Below are 15,980 nucleotides of genomic sequence, written 5' to 3'. Positions count from 1 at the left end.
TTCAATTCCCAGATTCATAATTTCAACACTAGGTCAGCAAATAATCTTCATCCCACTTTTTTAAAGTCTACTTTCTCTCAGTTCTCAATTAGATTTTGAGGTCCGCACTTTTGGAATTCATTACCAATCCACCTTAGAAACTGCACAAGCATAAATTCATTTAAGAAACAAATAATTCACTTTCTATTGGCCCAATTGAGCAATGCATAATTCCACATACTTTTTACATCACCTTTGATTTTCTCTCTCTCTTTTTCTAATTGTTTTATGTTTGTTTTTCACATGACTGTAAACTGAATTTATGTTGAATGTTTATCTTGGATTTCACACAATATTGATTTACTCTCTTTTGAATTGTTTTATGTTGTTTTTTCATTCTGTAAATTAAATTTATGTTGAATGTTTGTCTTTAGGAGGACCACTTGACAAGCCCTTAGGGTTTTTTTATCTACTGTATACTTTGTATGTCTTTTTGTTGTTGTTGTTCCACTTTTTTAATATGCTGTTTTATACATATTTTATGTGCTAATACAATACAATACAATACAATACAATACAATACAATACCAAACACATGACACTTTCAAATAATCAAAGTTTATTTGTATGTGACTGGTTGGTCTGCTCATATAAAAACTAGATCCAGCCAGGAGATGAGTTTCTACTCAGTTGCTTAGACACTTGACATGGTCTAGATTGAAGTAGTGGGCCGGAGCAGAAGCTGCTGTTCTCTGTTTAAGATGAGCAGTGAGTCAGAGGAGATGCTGTGAGCAGGTCTGAGCGCGCTTTTGTTGTGAGCCTCTTTGAAAAGTGTGTTCCAGAGGTCAGCTGCTAATCCTGCAACAGATCTGGAGCTGATTGTGTTCTGTAGTTTGACTTTAAAGTTTCCCAGACAGGGCTGTGCTGCTCTGACAGGATGACACCGTGAACACGCGCTTTAAAGAACAGAGGCAGTGGATCTGCTGCTGCATCCTGACAGGAGATCTTCACTGGACTGCTGCAGCGTCACTCTGTAGCATCAGCTCCATTTCATTAGTCTCACTCCCTCACTACAGCTCTCTAGTGCTTAATGTGGTTTTAGTTTGATCTTGGACTGAGATACGTGGACTTACTTAAGAAATCTTGTTTGAAAATTACCCAGCAGCCCTGAGGTGTCCTGAGAGTCTGCTGTCCCGCTGCTATCAGAGCATACAAGCTTTTCATAAGAGTAAGGTTCACGACCTGTGAAATGGCAGAGTCATAAACCACTGTCAGACAACACACTTGCTGACTGCCTAATGACTTATTAATGCAGCATTAATGCTCACATTGCTGTGTGTGTGTGTGTGTGTGTGTGTGTGTGTGTGTGTGTGTGTGTGTGTGTGTGTGTGTTTTATGGAGAGTGTGGAGTATAACCAGCAGCATAACGATATTTCACTGTTGTGCAGTGAAGCAAACTTTCACATTCGACTGTCCCCGAAGACACATCGAGGCGGCGGAGAGTCAGTCAGCAGTTTGTGTTTGGAAAATAAGTAACTCAACACAGACACACACACACACACACACACACAGACAAACACACCAAGCAGAAGCAGAATAAGAGCCGATGAGGAGAGAGCAGCTCATTTACGGGTTTAAGGAAAAGTCAGTAGGGTTCATCCTCTGGGAACCAAAGTCTGAAGATCGTTTTAGGACAGTCCATCAGTTAGCTGTTAGGACCACTCTGTGTCCTGTCCTCCAATCACAATCAACAGAGAGCAACCACACCCACAGACAAACTACAAAAAAACTACATACGCAACAATGATACAACTACTCTAACTGCTCTCCTATGACTTTGTTCATGAGTCGGGCTGATGCTGCCTGAGGCCTGGTCCTGGTCCTGATCCTAGTCCTGGTCCTGACCTCCAACAGGAAGCAGGCATTCTGCAGAAAACTGCTTCTGTGAAGATCTTTTCTTCCACAAACTCAGTTCACTTTAACTCTGGTAACTCAGTTAACTTTATAGGGATGTGAATCTTTGGGTGGCTCACGATTCGATTCGATTCCGATTTTTAGGGTCACGATTCGATTCAAAATCGATTTTCGATTCAACCGATTCGATTCAAAAATCGATTCGATTCAACCGATTCTTGATTTTATTTTTGCGATTTTTAGTTTGCTTTATTAACACCAGACCATGTGAAAAAGTTGAATGATGATGATGTCTACAGACTATTATATCAGAAGCCATATTTCCCCCCAAAAAATGCACATCACATGTTTCAGATTTATTCAGCAGCAATATATTTGAACCATTTTAAAGTAAACTGCTACATGAAGCTGATTTTATAGGCTACTCTCTTTTCAAAAGCCTGGACTGAAGGGATGTGAATATTTGGGTGTCTATTCGATTTAAAATCAGTTCTCATGCACATGCACATAGACATGTATCACCTGTAACAAAGGCGCTGCTAAAAAAAAAAAAAAAAGACGGCACTCCGCTCTTACGCCAGCTCACCTGCAGCCTGTCTGACTCTGCAGCGCCACAGAGGAGCTGTCAGAGGAGCTGCTGCTGCTGGTCCTCTCTCTTCAGCCTGCTGTTTGGCTGCACTTTGTATGAGTTTAAAAAAGTGAAGATCTAACGTCACCTGAGCACCGATCAGCTGATCCAGAGCGCAGTGGATGCGGCTGCAGCTGGAGCGCGTGTGTGTTTAACGGCAAAAAAAAAAAAAAAAAACAGCGATCGTCCTCTCTCCTCAATAGAGGGTCGGGTTGCTGATGGGCACAAGCCTAGTCACAGACATTCAATAGAGCATTTAAATCAGATCAGTTAACGTTTGCAGGCGGTTAACGAGCGTCTTTTAGCGCCATTGCGTGCTGCAGCGCTGTGTATGGCGCTGTGAGGGCACGTATTGAGACGGAGGAAAATTAATTAAAAAATCGATTTTTGAAGATTATGAATCGATTCAGAATCTTAGAGAATAAGAATCTCGATTCTTACATGAATCGATTTTTTCCCCCACCCCTATAACTTTAACTCTGATTTCCCATGGTAACTTACTCTGTAAAGCTTACTTTCTTCAGTAACCCAGTGTTTCTGCCACTGCCTCACTTCCTCATCCACACTGTCCACATTAAAGTTCATTCATTTAAGGAATTTACGTTGAGAGAAGATTAAAATCATGTTCCACATGGGGATTGGTCACAGTAATGAGCAGTCCTGTCATAGCTGTCGTACCATACTGTAGATGATGGGATGTTTCTGAGTCAAGACAACCAATGTTCTGCTCCAACATTTACACACAGGACTAAATGAAGTTTAAAAGTGAGTACTGGGTAGAGAATGTAGTTAATTTACTACATATTAAAATCAATGACACAGCAGAGCAAGATCTTTAAATGGAGACATCTGTATCTTTTTTTCTTTTAAGTATATTTTTGGGCTTTTGTCTTTAATCGATAGTGTAGTAGTAGAGAGAGACAGGAAATGGAGAGGCAGAGAGAGGGGGATGACATGGCAAAGGGCCGCCCGAGTCAGGATTCGATAGGGGGCCGGCTGCAGCGAGGACCATGGCCTCTACACATGAGGCGCCTGCTCTAGTTAAACATCACCCCAGACATCTGGATCTTTAACCAGTGGATGACACTGAATAAAATTGAATATTTTGAACTTAAAGCAGAAGTAAGCGATCCGGTGGTTTTGGCTAACTTCTTGTCAGCAGATGGAGTTAGCAGTCCCCGCCCTCGTCCCTACGTCACCACATTGACTCGCATCCTTTGGCTGCACACACAGAGAGGACCGCCCCTTTATGCCGTTCTCTCTCCTCATTGGATAAAGGTTGTAGGATACAAGGAAAGCTTTCTCCTCGGCTTACAGCAGAGCAGAGTGACTGACAGACCCGTGTTTCAGACCAAACACTCTATAGAAGTGATTGCTGTCGGAAGATACAACTATTTAAGACTTATATTAACACAAACATTCTGCTTAAGTTTCTGCTTTAATGACTCTTTTCTCCAGCTGACACTCTTTCACTTGTTTTCCAATGATGAGCTGATGTCATTCATCTCTCTGCCTCCAACTGGTTGATTATTTACCCCTTGCTAGGGTTGTCACGATACCAGAATTTCAGTAGTCACCAATACCTGTGAATTTCCACGATTCTCGATACTAATTCGATACCACAATAAAAAAAAATAAAAAAACAGAACCCATGTACTTTTAAATTCACTACTTTGTTTGAAAACTGTTTCAAACTGTCAAGTATTTAACATAACTGTGCTTCAACATCTTTTTGCACAGAATTTAATAAGGCTGCCCCCAAATAGTCGACCAAGCAAAAAACATTTGGAGCCCTGTCTTGTCAAAATTAAGTCACAATCAATATGACTGAACTGTATATGTATATACACGGCAGGTCTCTCAGGTGTCAAAGCACTCACCAGCGGTCAGTCTCACAGTGTCACAGAGCAGATCCATGATAGTCCCCGATGCAGTCAGAGACCGGCACCGCTCCACACCGCGGACCCCCACCCCACCCATAGAGCAGGCTTACTCAGCCTCAGCACCATAGACTGTATCAGTACCCACCTCATCTACTGAGTTTATCGGTGATAAACGAGCATACTGCCTGTAATAACTGTAAAACCTGACTGGAAAGAATGGACACGGCTCGTCGAGGGAAAAGTTGTATATTCGGTTCTGACGGTACCAGAAAAAAGCAGGTATCGATTTCCTTTTTTCGTGTCGGCATCGAATTGGTACCGAAGTATCGGTTCTTGTGACAACCCTAGCCCTTGCCATGGTGAATTGTTGAATCAGAGGTCCAGTGATGTTTCTTTTTCTATTTCTCATGGTCCACTCAGAGAGAACTTTATCAGAGCTGATTGAAGTGACTCAGGTCGGCTGCTCTGACACCAACACTCAGTTTTCATCTCAGGGTTCATCAACTCTAACTTTGATTCAGGTTCAGAGTGATTGTGTCATGAACTCAATATCTCAGTAATGCTTTGACAGAATGTGACTTGGGCTCAGGATGAACTGATTAGACTCTGCTGGTCAAAGATTAAAGTCGCTGTGACCTCACACAACAAACACTATTTAGCCATTACTCAAGTCTCACACAACAGTTATGACAAATTTCACACAAATGGTTGATATGTTATGACTGAATAAACAGGGATGTGCCCAGAGAGAAACAGCATTTTAATTCTTACTTGATCGTGTTTAGTTCTGTCATGATCAGCTGTGACGACGTCCTTTTTGTGTTTCTTATTGTTATTTGTTTTCTTTTGTGTGTTGTATTGATTAGTTTAGTTGGTTATTTTCTTGTATTGTAGTACAAACTAAAAACAGAAGTAGTACAACCGCTGTTGGACTCCTACCTGTAGAAGTGTGCTTTGATTCGCTCTTTGATCAGCCACAGTGGATGTTGTGGTTGGTTGTGGAGGTTGCGGCCGACTTTGGCCAAAATCTTTGGCGTCACGTTGGTGAAGTCGTCTCGTGGGTAGGCGTGACCCAATAGCGCCACAGAGTCCGGGCCAACCACAGGCTGGGGGGCCGGCCCCTCCGTGCTGAGGCGCCGACACAATACCGTCCTGCCATTGGCCGAGCATTTTGATAGACAGCAGCGACTGAGCAGAGGGAGGGGCGGGGCTTGTAGGAGGGGCAGGAACAGGGAAAGGGGGTTGGTGCCGAGTCTCATGATGATTGGTCCATGGAGCTAGAAAGACATTAGACGGTCATTAGAATACAATGTCACAGTAACACATTAACAGAACTTCTTCTCAAGGAGGCAATTTGATTATGGCGGATGAAGATGAAGATGAAGGGTCAAGGCCATGCAGACATGACAACACATCAGCTCTGGCTTTTAGATTTAGTCCAGTCATTTTATGAAAAAAGGTTGAACAAATTGCAACAGAAGCAAACTCAACTGATTTTGTATCCTCAACATGTCCTGAATGAGGGAAAAAAAGCCCCGAAGAATCCCATTAGGGGAAAGTTTAGAAAAAGACCCAAATATAGCCCATTCATACGCCTATTAATAACTTTTCTCACGTGAATAGGGTAAAATTTTTAACCTTTAGATATCTCCATGAAAATTACTGAGTTGATTACTTACATTAAGACAAACAAAAATGTATAACAAGTTTTTTGAAATTATTTGTTAACATGAGCAAATTTGCATACATTTGCATAAATTCCACCGTTTTGACGGCACATATAAAGGTGCTGTGGTGGTACCAGCTTGAAAATTGGAATGAGTTGACTCCATCGGTCAACCGACAAGAAATCACTTTAAATTTCAAGATGACTGCAATTTTTCAAGATAGCCACATCCTTAGTAGAGCAGGTATGACATTACGTATGGCTAATTTGCATTCATACAACACCTGATCTAAACATTGGGTATAGCAGGTGAAAATGTCTTGTTCAGTCTTGTTAACATATTACAGTTAAAAAACTTAATATTAAGGTCTGAATGGAACACATTTAGGCTATCAGGTGTTGTATGTATGCAAATTAGCCATACGTAATGGATTATGCACTGTTTGCTCATACATGCTCTACTAAGGATGTGGCTATCTTGAAAAATTGCGACTTCGCCCTCCAATGTGCGGAAAAGTTGTGGTGATTGTACAAAATTGCAAGATCGCACAAAATTCACGGGGATTGGTTGAATTTGCGTTAATTGGGGGTAACAGGTGGATCCTGGATGGATAAACAGATTTTTATTTTTCAATACTAACAAGTACTACATATAAGTACTTTTTTTTTATCCCTATCTTTCGTCTCCACCGGCTCCTGAAGGAAAAATCTGCTGTTGCATGAAAGTGATTCCTGAAGTTTGAGCCTGATATAAGGAGAATAGCACCAAAAAAAGACCAAAAAAGTACCCAAGTTAACATTTTAAGAAAATCATTAAGTGTGTAGCTGTTTTATTTTCTCGCGTTGTTTGTCACTGGCCCCTGCTAAGTGTCCCACTACATTCACCAGCTGGTCTCTGACCAGGTCTGACCAGGAGCTGGGCAGGTTTCAACACTGACTGCTTTTAGTGCTCACCGCTCAGTCATCACATTTATCATTTCACTTGACAGTGGGGAGGGAAACAAGCAGCACATGAATCAGAGTTGCTCATAAAAACACCAGACCACATTCTTAGTGGAGGTCGGGCAAGGCAAGACTCCAAACTGGCAATTACCCCAACACACAGACACACACACACACACACACACACACACAGATCATTTATTTCTAGCAGTTAAAATTACACTAATGGGTAGAAACAGCAAAGGTTGAAAAGAGACAGTGATGAGAGTCAGCTGATTTCTGTTTCTCTTTGCTCTTTCATGTCCCTCCATCAATTACCCTTTGACAGGATACAAGTGAGACATCAAATATTTGCACTTGCACACACACACACACACACATACACACACACCCACACACACACACACACACACACACGCACACTCACACAAAACAGGGAGCATCCCTGAACAAGACAAAGGGTGTTGCATTGCAGTGGCATTGCAGCAAAATGGATTATTGTTCCTAAATCCGAGCTTTTACCTCAGCTCTTATGCTGGTGTCATATTATACTGGACTGGACAGCGCAGTGCTGAGGTCACCCTCTCTCTCTAGCTCACATACACAAACACAGATTCTTAGGTAAAGGTACATTTCAAGGTCACTTTGGCTTCAGTGGGACTTAAAAGGAAAATACCCAGAGGCATCACTTTGAGGTGATGAAGCAATACAAGCACTGATAGTGACCCGCTACAGGCCACAATGAGAATTACTCCTTTTCCCATGAATATAATAACAGCTGTGAACTCAACACAATCCATTTTCAGGTCATGGCAGCTTAGTTGTGTTGGTAGATTGTTTGTCCACAGACACTAGAGGAAAGGTCATGGACAAGGCAGAGAGATCCACACACTGATACTGTAAACATTCATTTACCTGAGTCAAATCAGCAAAGAGGAAAACCAGACGACACATTAAAAGAGTGGACACTTGGACTAAAAGGTTTGTGTTGATCTGTGTTAATGAACCCAATGTTAATCAAGTCGATCTCCAACATGTGGAGTCCCACAGAGAAGGGTTTTGGGGCCCTCTACACACCAAAAAATGTTGGGTTATTTCTGTAACCCAATTTCTGAGTTATTGGTGTTGAGTTAAATTTTTGGGTTATTTTTCCAGAGTGTAACCCATTTTCAGGGTTATAGACTATGAATTTAACCCAATTCCTGGGTTGTTCAAGTAATTTCAGTGAAACAGTTGAATATTCAACCCAAAAGTTGGGTCAAAAAGAATAATCAACAAATTAAAAATAACTAGGGCTGACCCGATTATCATATTTTGATCATCGAAGCTTTGCGGACATAAAATCGATTTTAATCGAAGCTTCGGCTGCTGGCGGGGTGCACGATCGTAACGTCTGACGGGGGGGGGGGGGAATAATGAAAGTAATGGCAAACAAACACTGCATGTCTCCAAAATCAGGCAGGTTTCCAGGATGCCAAGTAGCCTACTCATTTTAATGTAACAATTGCCTATGACAACCGGTGTCAAAAAGGGAAAAAGGAGGGGAAAAAAATCGATCACGGACTTTCATGATCGATTACCATGGCAACGAACGAAGCTTTGAAGCTTCAAATTTTTTGGGTCAGCCCTAAAAATAACCCAAAAAAGGGGTTTGTCCTTATCTGTACCAGCAGTTGGGTTAAAATTGGGTTATTTTTTAACCCAACTGTTTTTAGTGTGTATACATTATATTCTCATCACATGCAATGTATGTATGATATTTTAAATTCTAGCATCATCCATATATTAATCTATTTGATATGAACAATGTGATTTACCATAGTCCCAGATCAAAGCATGAAAATAATGTGTTCTCCACTCCCGTCCCTAATAGGGCTTTGACATGTATCATGTTAAGATGCATAAAAACAATAGTATCACCCAGAAAACCAGCTTTCCCTAGTTATTCCAGCTTCAGAGTGACTGTGAAGGCCTCATCCTGGACTCAGACCCTCTGAGGACCTGAGAAATGTCTGACAGTCTGGAGAAGGTGAGGACACCTTTCATCTCACCTCATGACAAAAGGACATGTGATATTTCAGGTGATATATATCTGGAGCTGCTGTGTTGGCATGTGTGCAGCGTGGTGAGAATTTAAGGAGCTCAACTCTAGAGAAACTAAAACCTCCAGCTCAGTTCCTGTCCTGATGGTGTATCCTTTGAAAACTCGACCTCCCGTTCATTTCCGTCATGTTGGCACCACATCTCTTTGTGCTTTTCCCTCTCCATGGGACTGACCTTCCTGGCAAGTAACCATCACCATATGTCTGCTCCCATGGCACCAACACTGCCACACTTATAGACGCCTACGTACTCAGACACATATGAACAGTAAACACACACGCCCCATGTGCACACATACATGCCCACAAATGCGCTGACACACACACACACTGCTGAGAGACTGCTGAAAGACACGGAAATTAAAATTGAAACCCGCATCATGAAAATCTTGATTTAGTCTTTTAAAAGAAAAGGTTACACAGAAACTAAAAACTAACTTTGAATTCTATTTGAGGAATTTCAACAACATGATGAAAAGTAGAGGTAGAGAAGAGGTCAGAGGTCATACAGACCTCCACGTGACCACCAAACATGGTCTAATGCTGGAGCAACAGGAAAAGGGGAATGAGAGGTTTTTGAAGAGGAAATGATCACATGGATTTTTTTAAACATTATGAGAAAAACTTCGACTTAGATCAGATCCAACTTTAAAGAGAAACTAAGCAGGATTTCTCCCGTGGCTATGCTACATTTTTACCTTCATTAAAAACTAAAAAAGTAATTGTGATGGTTAACTACATGACTTGTGACTTGTTACCGTGACAACGGAGGCTCTCTGTCTTCACCTGGCGTCTCACTGAAAACCAACCTTGTAACATCAGTGTAGAACCTGGTCACCGCCCCGGTGTCCCAGCTCTCGTCTCTGCACCGCGACTCAAACGCGCTCTGTAACCCGTAATCTCTTGTTCATGAGGGTTAAGACTACACAAACACACGCTGTAACATCATATATGTTATGTAACGTTATCCGCCGCTCCATTTATTGATTTTTCACCGGCTTCGTTGTAAATAAATGCACATGGAGGAGAGGAGGGTTAGAGACAGAGGAGAAGTGAGTGGACTTGCATAGTTCCTCTTTAATGAGTCCTGTGGAGGAGTTGTGCTGTTTGGTTGTTTTCTATTAGACTCTCTGCTTATATCTTGTATTTCTGTCTGGTGACAGAGCTGGGACCAGAGGAAGTGTGAAGCTACTGAGTTAAGTCTCAACACGCCTCTCTGCTTAACCTGGAGCCACAGTTGTCACAGAGTCATGTCAGCTCACTGCAGTCATCACTGAGGGGACATTAGTCAAACAAAATCAATACATTATGAAGTCAGATTTCCGTATTTAAATTCAAATGAAATATTTTTCTCCTTACAACTTAAGTATGTGTAATAGCAAACTGAAACATCAACAGCTGCAGAGAAAACTTACAATAGGAAACTAAAGAGTGATCAGTTATGCTGTTAGTTGGCAAACAGAAAATTGATCTGTGACATTTTGATAATTGATTTGTTGTTCCAGATGACTAATAATAACAAATATATTTAGGAGCCTCTTTTGATGCTGAGGTTTCACGCTGTTGCTTCAAAAAACACAGAAGATTTAAATTGAAAAACTTTGTAGACCTGTCACCTGCAACAATTAATCACAGATCGATTGGTACATAGAAACACCGAGGGACAAGAGAGATAGAGAGATAAAAGAGAGTGAATTGGTATGTGTGCGTGGCGGCGGCGTCTGGTGTCGAACAAATGAATCAACCAGTGACTTTTGAGATAATGTAAGCTACTTCTCACCAGAGACTTTGTTCTCACGCATCGCAATTTTTTTTTATTTTCACCGATGCGAGTCGTCACGCAAAGTATCGATTTTTAATCGACTCACGATGCATCGTTACGTCCCTACTTACCTGTATCCCATAGTCATCAATAAATATTGGATCCACTAGTTGATAAGCTACAGATCATCTGAACATTCTGACAGAGGAAACCTCTCTTCTCTCTGTCTGTTCTGGTTTCACTGCTGCTAGAGATACCAACACTTACAGTGTTCCAACTCCAAAACACCCTATCACCATAAGCCCTAGAGTTTTAGCAGTAGGTTCATTACCTTTAATTGTCTGTGCAAGCTGTTTTTAGATCGGTGGGGCAGAGACGTGAGCATTTCCGGCTTTCCCTCATCAAACTCATCAAATACACAATCCAACAACTCCAAAACACTCTGGTGGACAAGTTGTGACCTGCACATTCACCACACTATGAGATGATAACGGAACGTTACGAGACAGAGTTGTTTGTTTGGAACTACATTCCAGACGGCTGCTGGGCGGAGTGATTTCAAAAGTGAAAGTAGTTCTGAGTATATGCTTCATGTGTCGTAATGTTAAGGGGTCAATGTACCACCTCCACTGTGTTAGCTGTGCAGCTTGTGTCTCTGCCCTGTGGATCTCCAAACAACATGCACCGATAATTAAAGGTAATGAACCTCAACCTACTGCTATTATGGCAATGGGCGATTTTGCCAAAATGTTGAAGTATCCCTTTAAGGAGGATCTTTGGTAAGGACTTGGCATCCAATTCAAGTTCAGATGATTCCATTCTCAGGACGGATCACTGTCACGACACTGTGATGAGTGATGTACTGTAACAGGCTCAGGTGTCATTCAGACTTCAAATTCTGATCAATTTTCCATCTCTGCCTGTCAGCTGCTCACACTTCATTTCCATCAGCCATTTCTGTTTAGCATGGTTTTAATAGAGAGTTAATAAGAAGTAATAGAGAGCCAGGTATGAGGCAGAGACAGCCATGTGAGCGGCTCTGGAGGAAGAGAAACATGATTCATCATGTGTGAAAGTTGCTGAGAAAATCCCCTCTTTTGCTGCCAAGAAGTTGTTCTGACTAACCAGCATGGCAGCAGCCAACAGTGAAGCTGTGATGTGACTTCTGACGCTGCCAGCTGAAGAAAGGTGGAAACAGAGACGCCGCCAAGGACGGGCTGCAGCCCGCTGTCCAACAGATACACAAGGAGAAATAACACCCACAGCTCCTAAAAAAGACGGCTCTGAGAGAGGAACCGGGCTCACAGACTCTACAGCATTACTGAACATCAAAGATAACTCAAGACTATTTGACGCAGCAGAGGTTATAGTGTCGCATCACACACATACAGGCAGGTGTGTGACGTTGGTCATAAGTTAACTTCAGCAGCACACGAGTGATATCTGTACATGCTGCACTAAGATATATGGCCTGTTCACACACACACACACACACACACACACACACACACACACACACACACACACACACACACACACACACACACACACACACACACACACACACACACACACACACACACACACACACACACACACACACACACACACACACAGAGAGAGAGAGAGAGAGGGACAGTTTTCAGCAGCAGTTTTAGTGCAGAGGGATTCATTCAGCCTCTAAAAACTGACACACTGATAGAGAGAGGTGATAAATTACACACTGCAGAGAGAGGAAGACAGGGATCGGTCTATAGAGAAAAATACTGCATACACTGTATGTGTAGGGTGTGTACGTTGTGTGTGGGCGTGTGTGTGTTTGTGTGTGGAGAAATGGTTGCTGAGACTGAGGTACAGATAACTGGGACCACATTAAAAAGCATGAATGGATTTTATCATGTCTTGTTCCTATGTTCTTCAGTGCATGAACCCACTGGAGCCAAAGGCAGGACATACTGTCACCTCATGAACATGGAGTCTAACTTCATTACAAGTCACATGTTTGAACAGACACTCCTCTGCACTAATGTTTGTGTTGAGCAGCAGGTAAATGCTTTTTTTTTTTTTTTTTTACAAATTTGGGCCCAAGCCTCAATGTTGGCATGTTTATCCATCTGTGACTATTAATAAAAAATAAAAAAAACACTTCAAATTTCAAAATTCCAAGGTGAACCTTTCTTTTCATTTTAAATATTTCACAATGTGTGTGGAAATCATTTATTATGGCTAACCCGTTGTCATTGGGCTTTTTTGTGTGTAATATTTTTGCTACTTTCACAACGAGGAGTTTCTCCAGCGGCAGAACGAAAGATTCCGCGACAATAAAAAAGTCTCATATTAATGTGGATGAATCTACGTTACCACTTGTTCATGGGCCCATTTTAGATAAATATATGGTTTTGTCTCTATGGTTATTTTGTTATTATTAGTGGTGGTGGAAATGCTGGTTGAGCCGACCAGCGTTTCTTTACTTTCAGTTTCGTGGCGAGTCATGAGAATAACGCCGCCGAATCACCGTTTATGGTGGGAACTACGACGGTATGTGATTGTCTTCCAACCTCTGACTTTAATTCTTGATGAATGAAAACATGAGTCCGTCTTGCGCCGGTTCAAAGAATTTCACGGTGCGGAGGCTCATGAATGTAGTGTGAAAACACTTCGCTTTTCCAAAACTCCTCGTTGTCCCTTTAATTTTACAGTGTTTCAAATGTTCCCTTTTCATGAGAATATTGTCAATGAATGTATCACCAAAACTGGTGGCCATGTTGAATTTCCGTCTTTCCTTTTTTTTTTGCACAGAATTATAATCATGATCTTGCAGAGCACTAAATATATTTATTAAACAGCAGTGGAGGCCCTGAGTCTCCTCTTCAGGCTCTTTGAGCCAACCTGGAGCTGCTTTATAATCACACTACACATGGACATCTAACTACATGGAGCTTTAACTTTAACCACAATCACTGACCTTTGAGCTGCTCCAACCACAGACCAGGTCTCTGTGTGAACCTGGAGCCCATTATTCATTTCTACCATCAACCTGATGCATCAGGAAGGCTTCAATATAAACTGTTCATCACAGCTTCAACCAATGAGATTCTGCCTCCTCTGTCCCAGTGTTTTTATTTATTTATTCATTCATTTCGGACATGTCAGACTTCATCACAAATCAGCTCAGTTTAAGTAATGCAGCAACATGGCTGAAAGGGACAGCGGGAGAAGCAAAAGCTTATTTAGTCCCGCCCCTGGTACTCTCAGAATACTCTTCATTAAAAAAAAATTCTCTTTTGACAGTCCAACATAACATGATACACCAAAGGGTCTTAAAGGGATAGTAGCAGGAAAAAAAAAAACGCAGGTCCAAATAAAAACTGCATTTTTCCTGCGCTTTGAAGGGCTGGAAAAAATTATATTATAGTGAACAATGGAACTGTGTATTTTTTTCAGGTAAAACCTCTTTTAGGCCGTGAAAATAGGCCGTTTCTTTGGGTCTGTTCACAACACTGTATGTTGTAAATCTCTGGGCAGGGCTATGGGCTGGCGTTGCTAACGGGAGGAGTGCAGAGAGTCTTCTACTGCAATTAAAGTACTTAGGGACTATTTGTAGATCATATAACCCCACTTTAAAGAAAATGCTACTATCCCTTTAACTGTTGTTCTCCAATGAGAAAATCCAGTTTTGATCAAACTAATAGCAGCCTCTTCCTGAACTGTGTTGTTATTAATGACAATGCACGCTATAGTCATACAAAAGGGAGGCCCTTCGCTACCACTAGCTCCTCCTTCACTGGATGCTGATTGGTCCAAACCACGGTGGGTCAACACTAGCCAATAACACTGGAGAATGGAAATACTGTATCTTACGAGGTTTATTCTTTCATGTAGTTTCAACACAACCTGTCTCTGCTGCACTTCTGACCTCAACAACATCATTTTCTCCCTGACTCCACTGAGCTGCAGCCATCATGCATCACTGTGGCCAGCTTAGTTGTTACAGCACGATGAGACCAATATATTAATCACCACACCCTCCTATATATATTCTATCTGTCACCCGGCCTGCTTTTGTACTTGGCGCTGCTGCTGCTACACGAACCAGAATAGCAGGTGGAGACGCCCACACAGTCCACCAGCCAAACGACAAACACAAGCCTCTCTGTGGCGCCGCGCGGCTGCACCTGTGTGCTTCAAACACAGCCCGTATGTGTCAGTAACAGGAGGCCGCGCTGCTGCAACGTCCAGAGCAGCAAAACACAGATGAAGTGAAATTTAAATGATGAGAGGTCACATTAACGGAGAGGAAGCAGTCAGGAAATCCATCACAGTGTGAGGGAGAGGAAGCTATTTTCAGCAGCTCGTGGTTCCCATAGAGAACGCACCGTGGCCATCACGACTCGGTGTATGAGCACCTCGCACATCAGAGAACAGGTGGTGTGTGTTTGTGTGTGTGTGTGTGTGTGTGTGTGTGTGTGTGTGTGTGTGTGTGTGTGTGTGTGTGTGTGTGTGTGTGTGTGTGTGTGTCTCTGCTGGAGTGTCAGTGCCCCCTCCCATCAGAGGGAGTCCCTCTCTGGCACCATGACCACGTCCTGTGGCTCACGCCGCTCTTCCTGTTCACGACTCGGCTCACTCCCCGATGTGGACTGTTACACAACTTCCGCCGCCCGCCTCCGTCTCTCTGTGCTGTGGTTTTAATGAATGAATGAATGACTATGCAACATTAAAGGTAGGAATTCCTCCCATCTAGCGTTGTGGTTGTATATCACAAGCAACTCAATGGTATTTTTCAGGCTGCATTCACGTGAAATTGGGCAGACGGCAGACGGACGACAGCCGCTGCACGTAACGGCATAAACAAGCCTCTATGTAAACAAGTGGTCCGTCAGCACGAGGCAAAACAATACACCTGACAATATGCTGTCATGGCGATGTGGTATTGTTTACCTGACCCACGTTTTACCGGCTTTCTCTGGACTTCTGTGACTAAAATGACATCTAGTTTGTTAGCGACGGCCGTCTGCCCGACTGCAGGTGAATGCAGCATCAGTGTAACGCTCCATTCCTCCTCACTGCGTTACCACGGTGACTTTTCACAGACGCCACCTCGACC

At 42.4% G+C, this 15,980-nt stretch overlaps 1 protein-coding gene across 2 annotated transcripts in view; it reads right to left on the bottom strand.

The window, feature by feature from the left end:
• fars2 (phenylalanyl-tRNA synthetase 2, mitochondrial) overlaps positions 1-15,980 on the bottom strand; it is a 175,969-nt gene that overhangs the window by 123,681 nt on the left and 36,308 nt on the right. For both annotated transcript variants that reach the window (XM_083995823.1, XM_083995824.1), the window contains one exon: positions 5,344-5,681. In XM_083995823.1, the coding sequence (XP_083851949.1) occupies positions 5,344-5,663 (320 nt within the window). In that variant the 5' untranslated portion in view covers positions 5,664-5,681. The remainder of the gene's footprint in view (positions 1-5,343; positions 5,682-15,980) is intronic.

The sequence above is a fragment of the Trachurus trachurus genome, assembly GCF_905171665.1.
Source record: "Trachurus trachurus genome assembly, chromosome: 20".
Classification (NCBI taxonomy): domain Eukaryota; kingdom Metazoa; phylum Chordata; class Actinopteri; order Carangiformes; family Carangidae; genus Trachurus; species Trachurus trachurus.
Note: the sequence above shows the minus strand (reverse complement) of the source record. Positions and strands in the feature narration are given on the sequence as shown.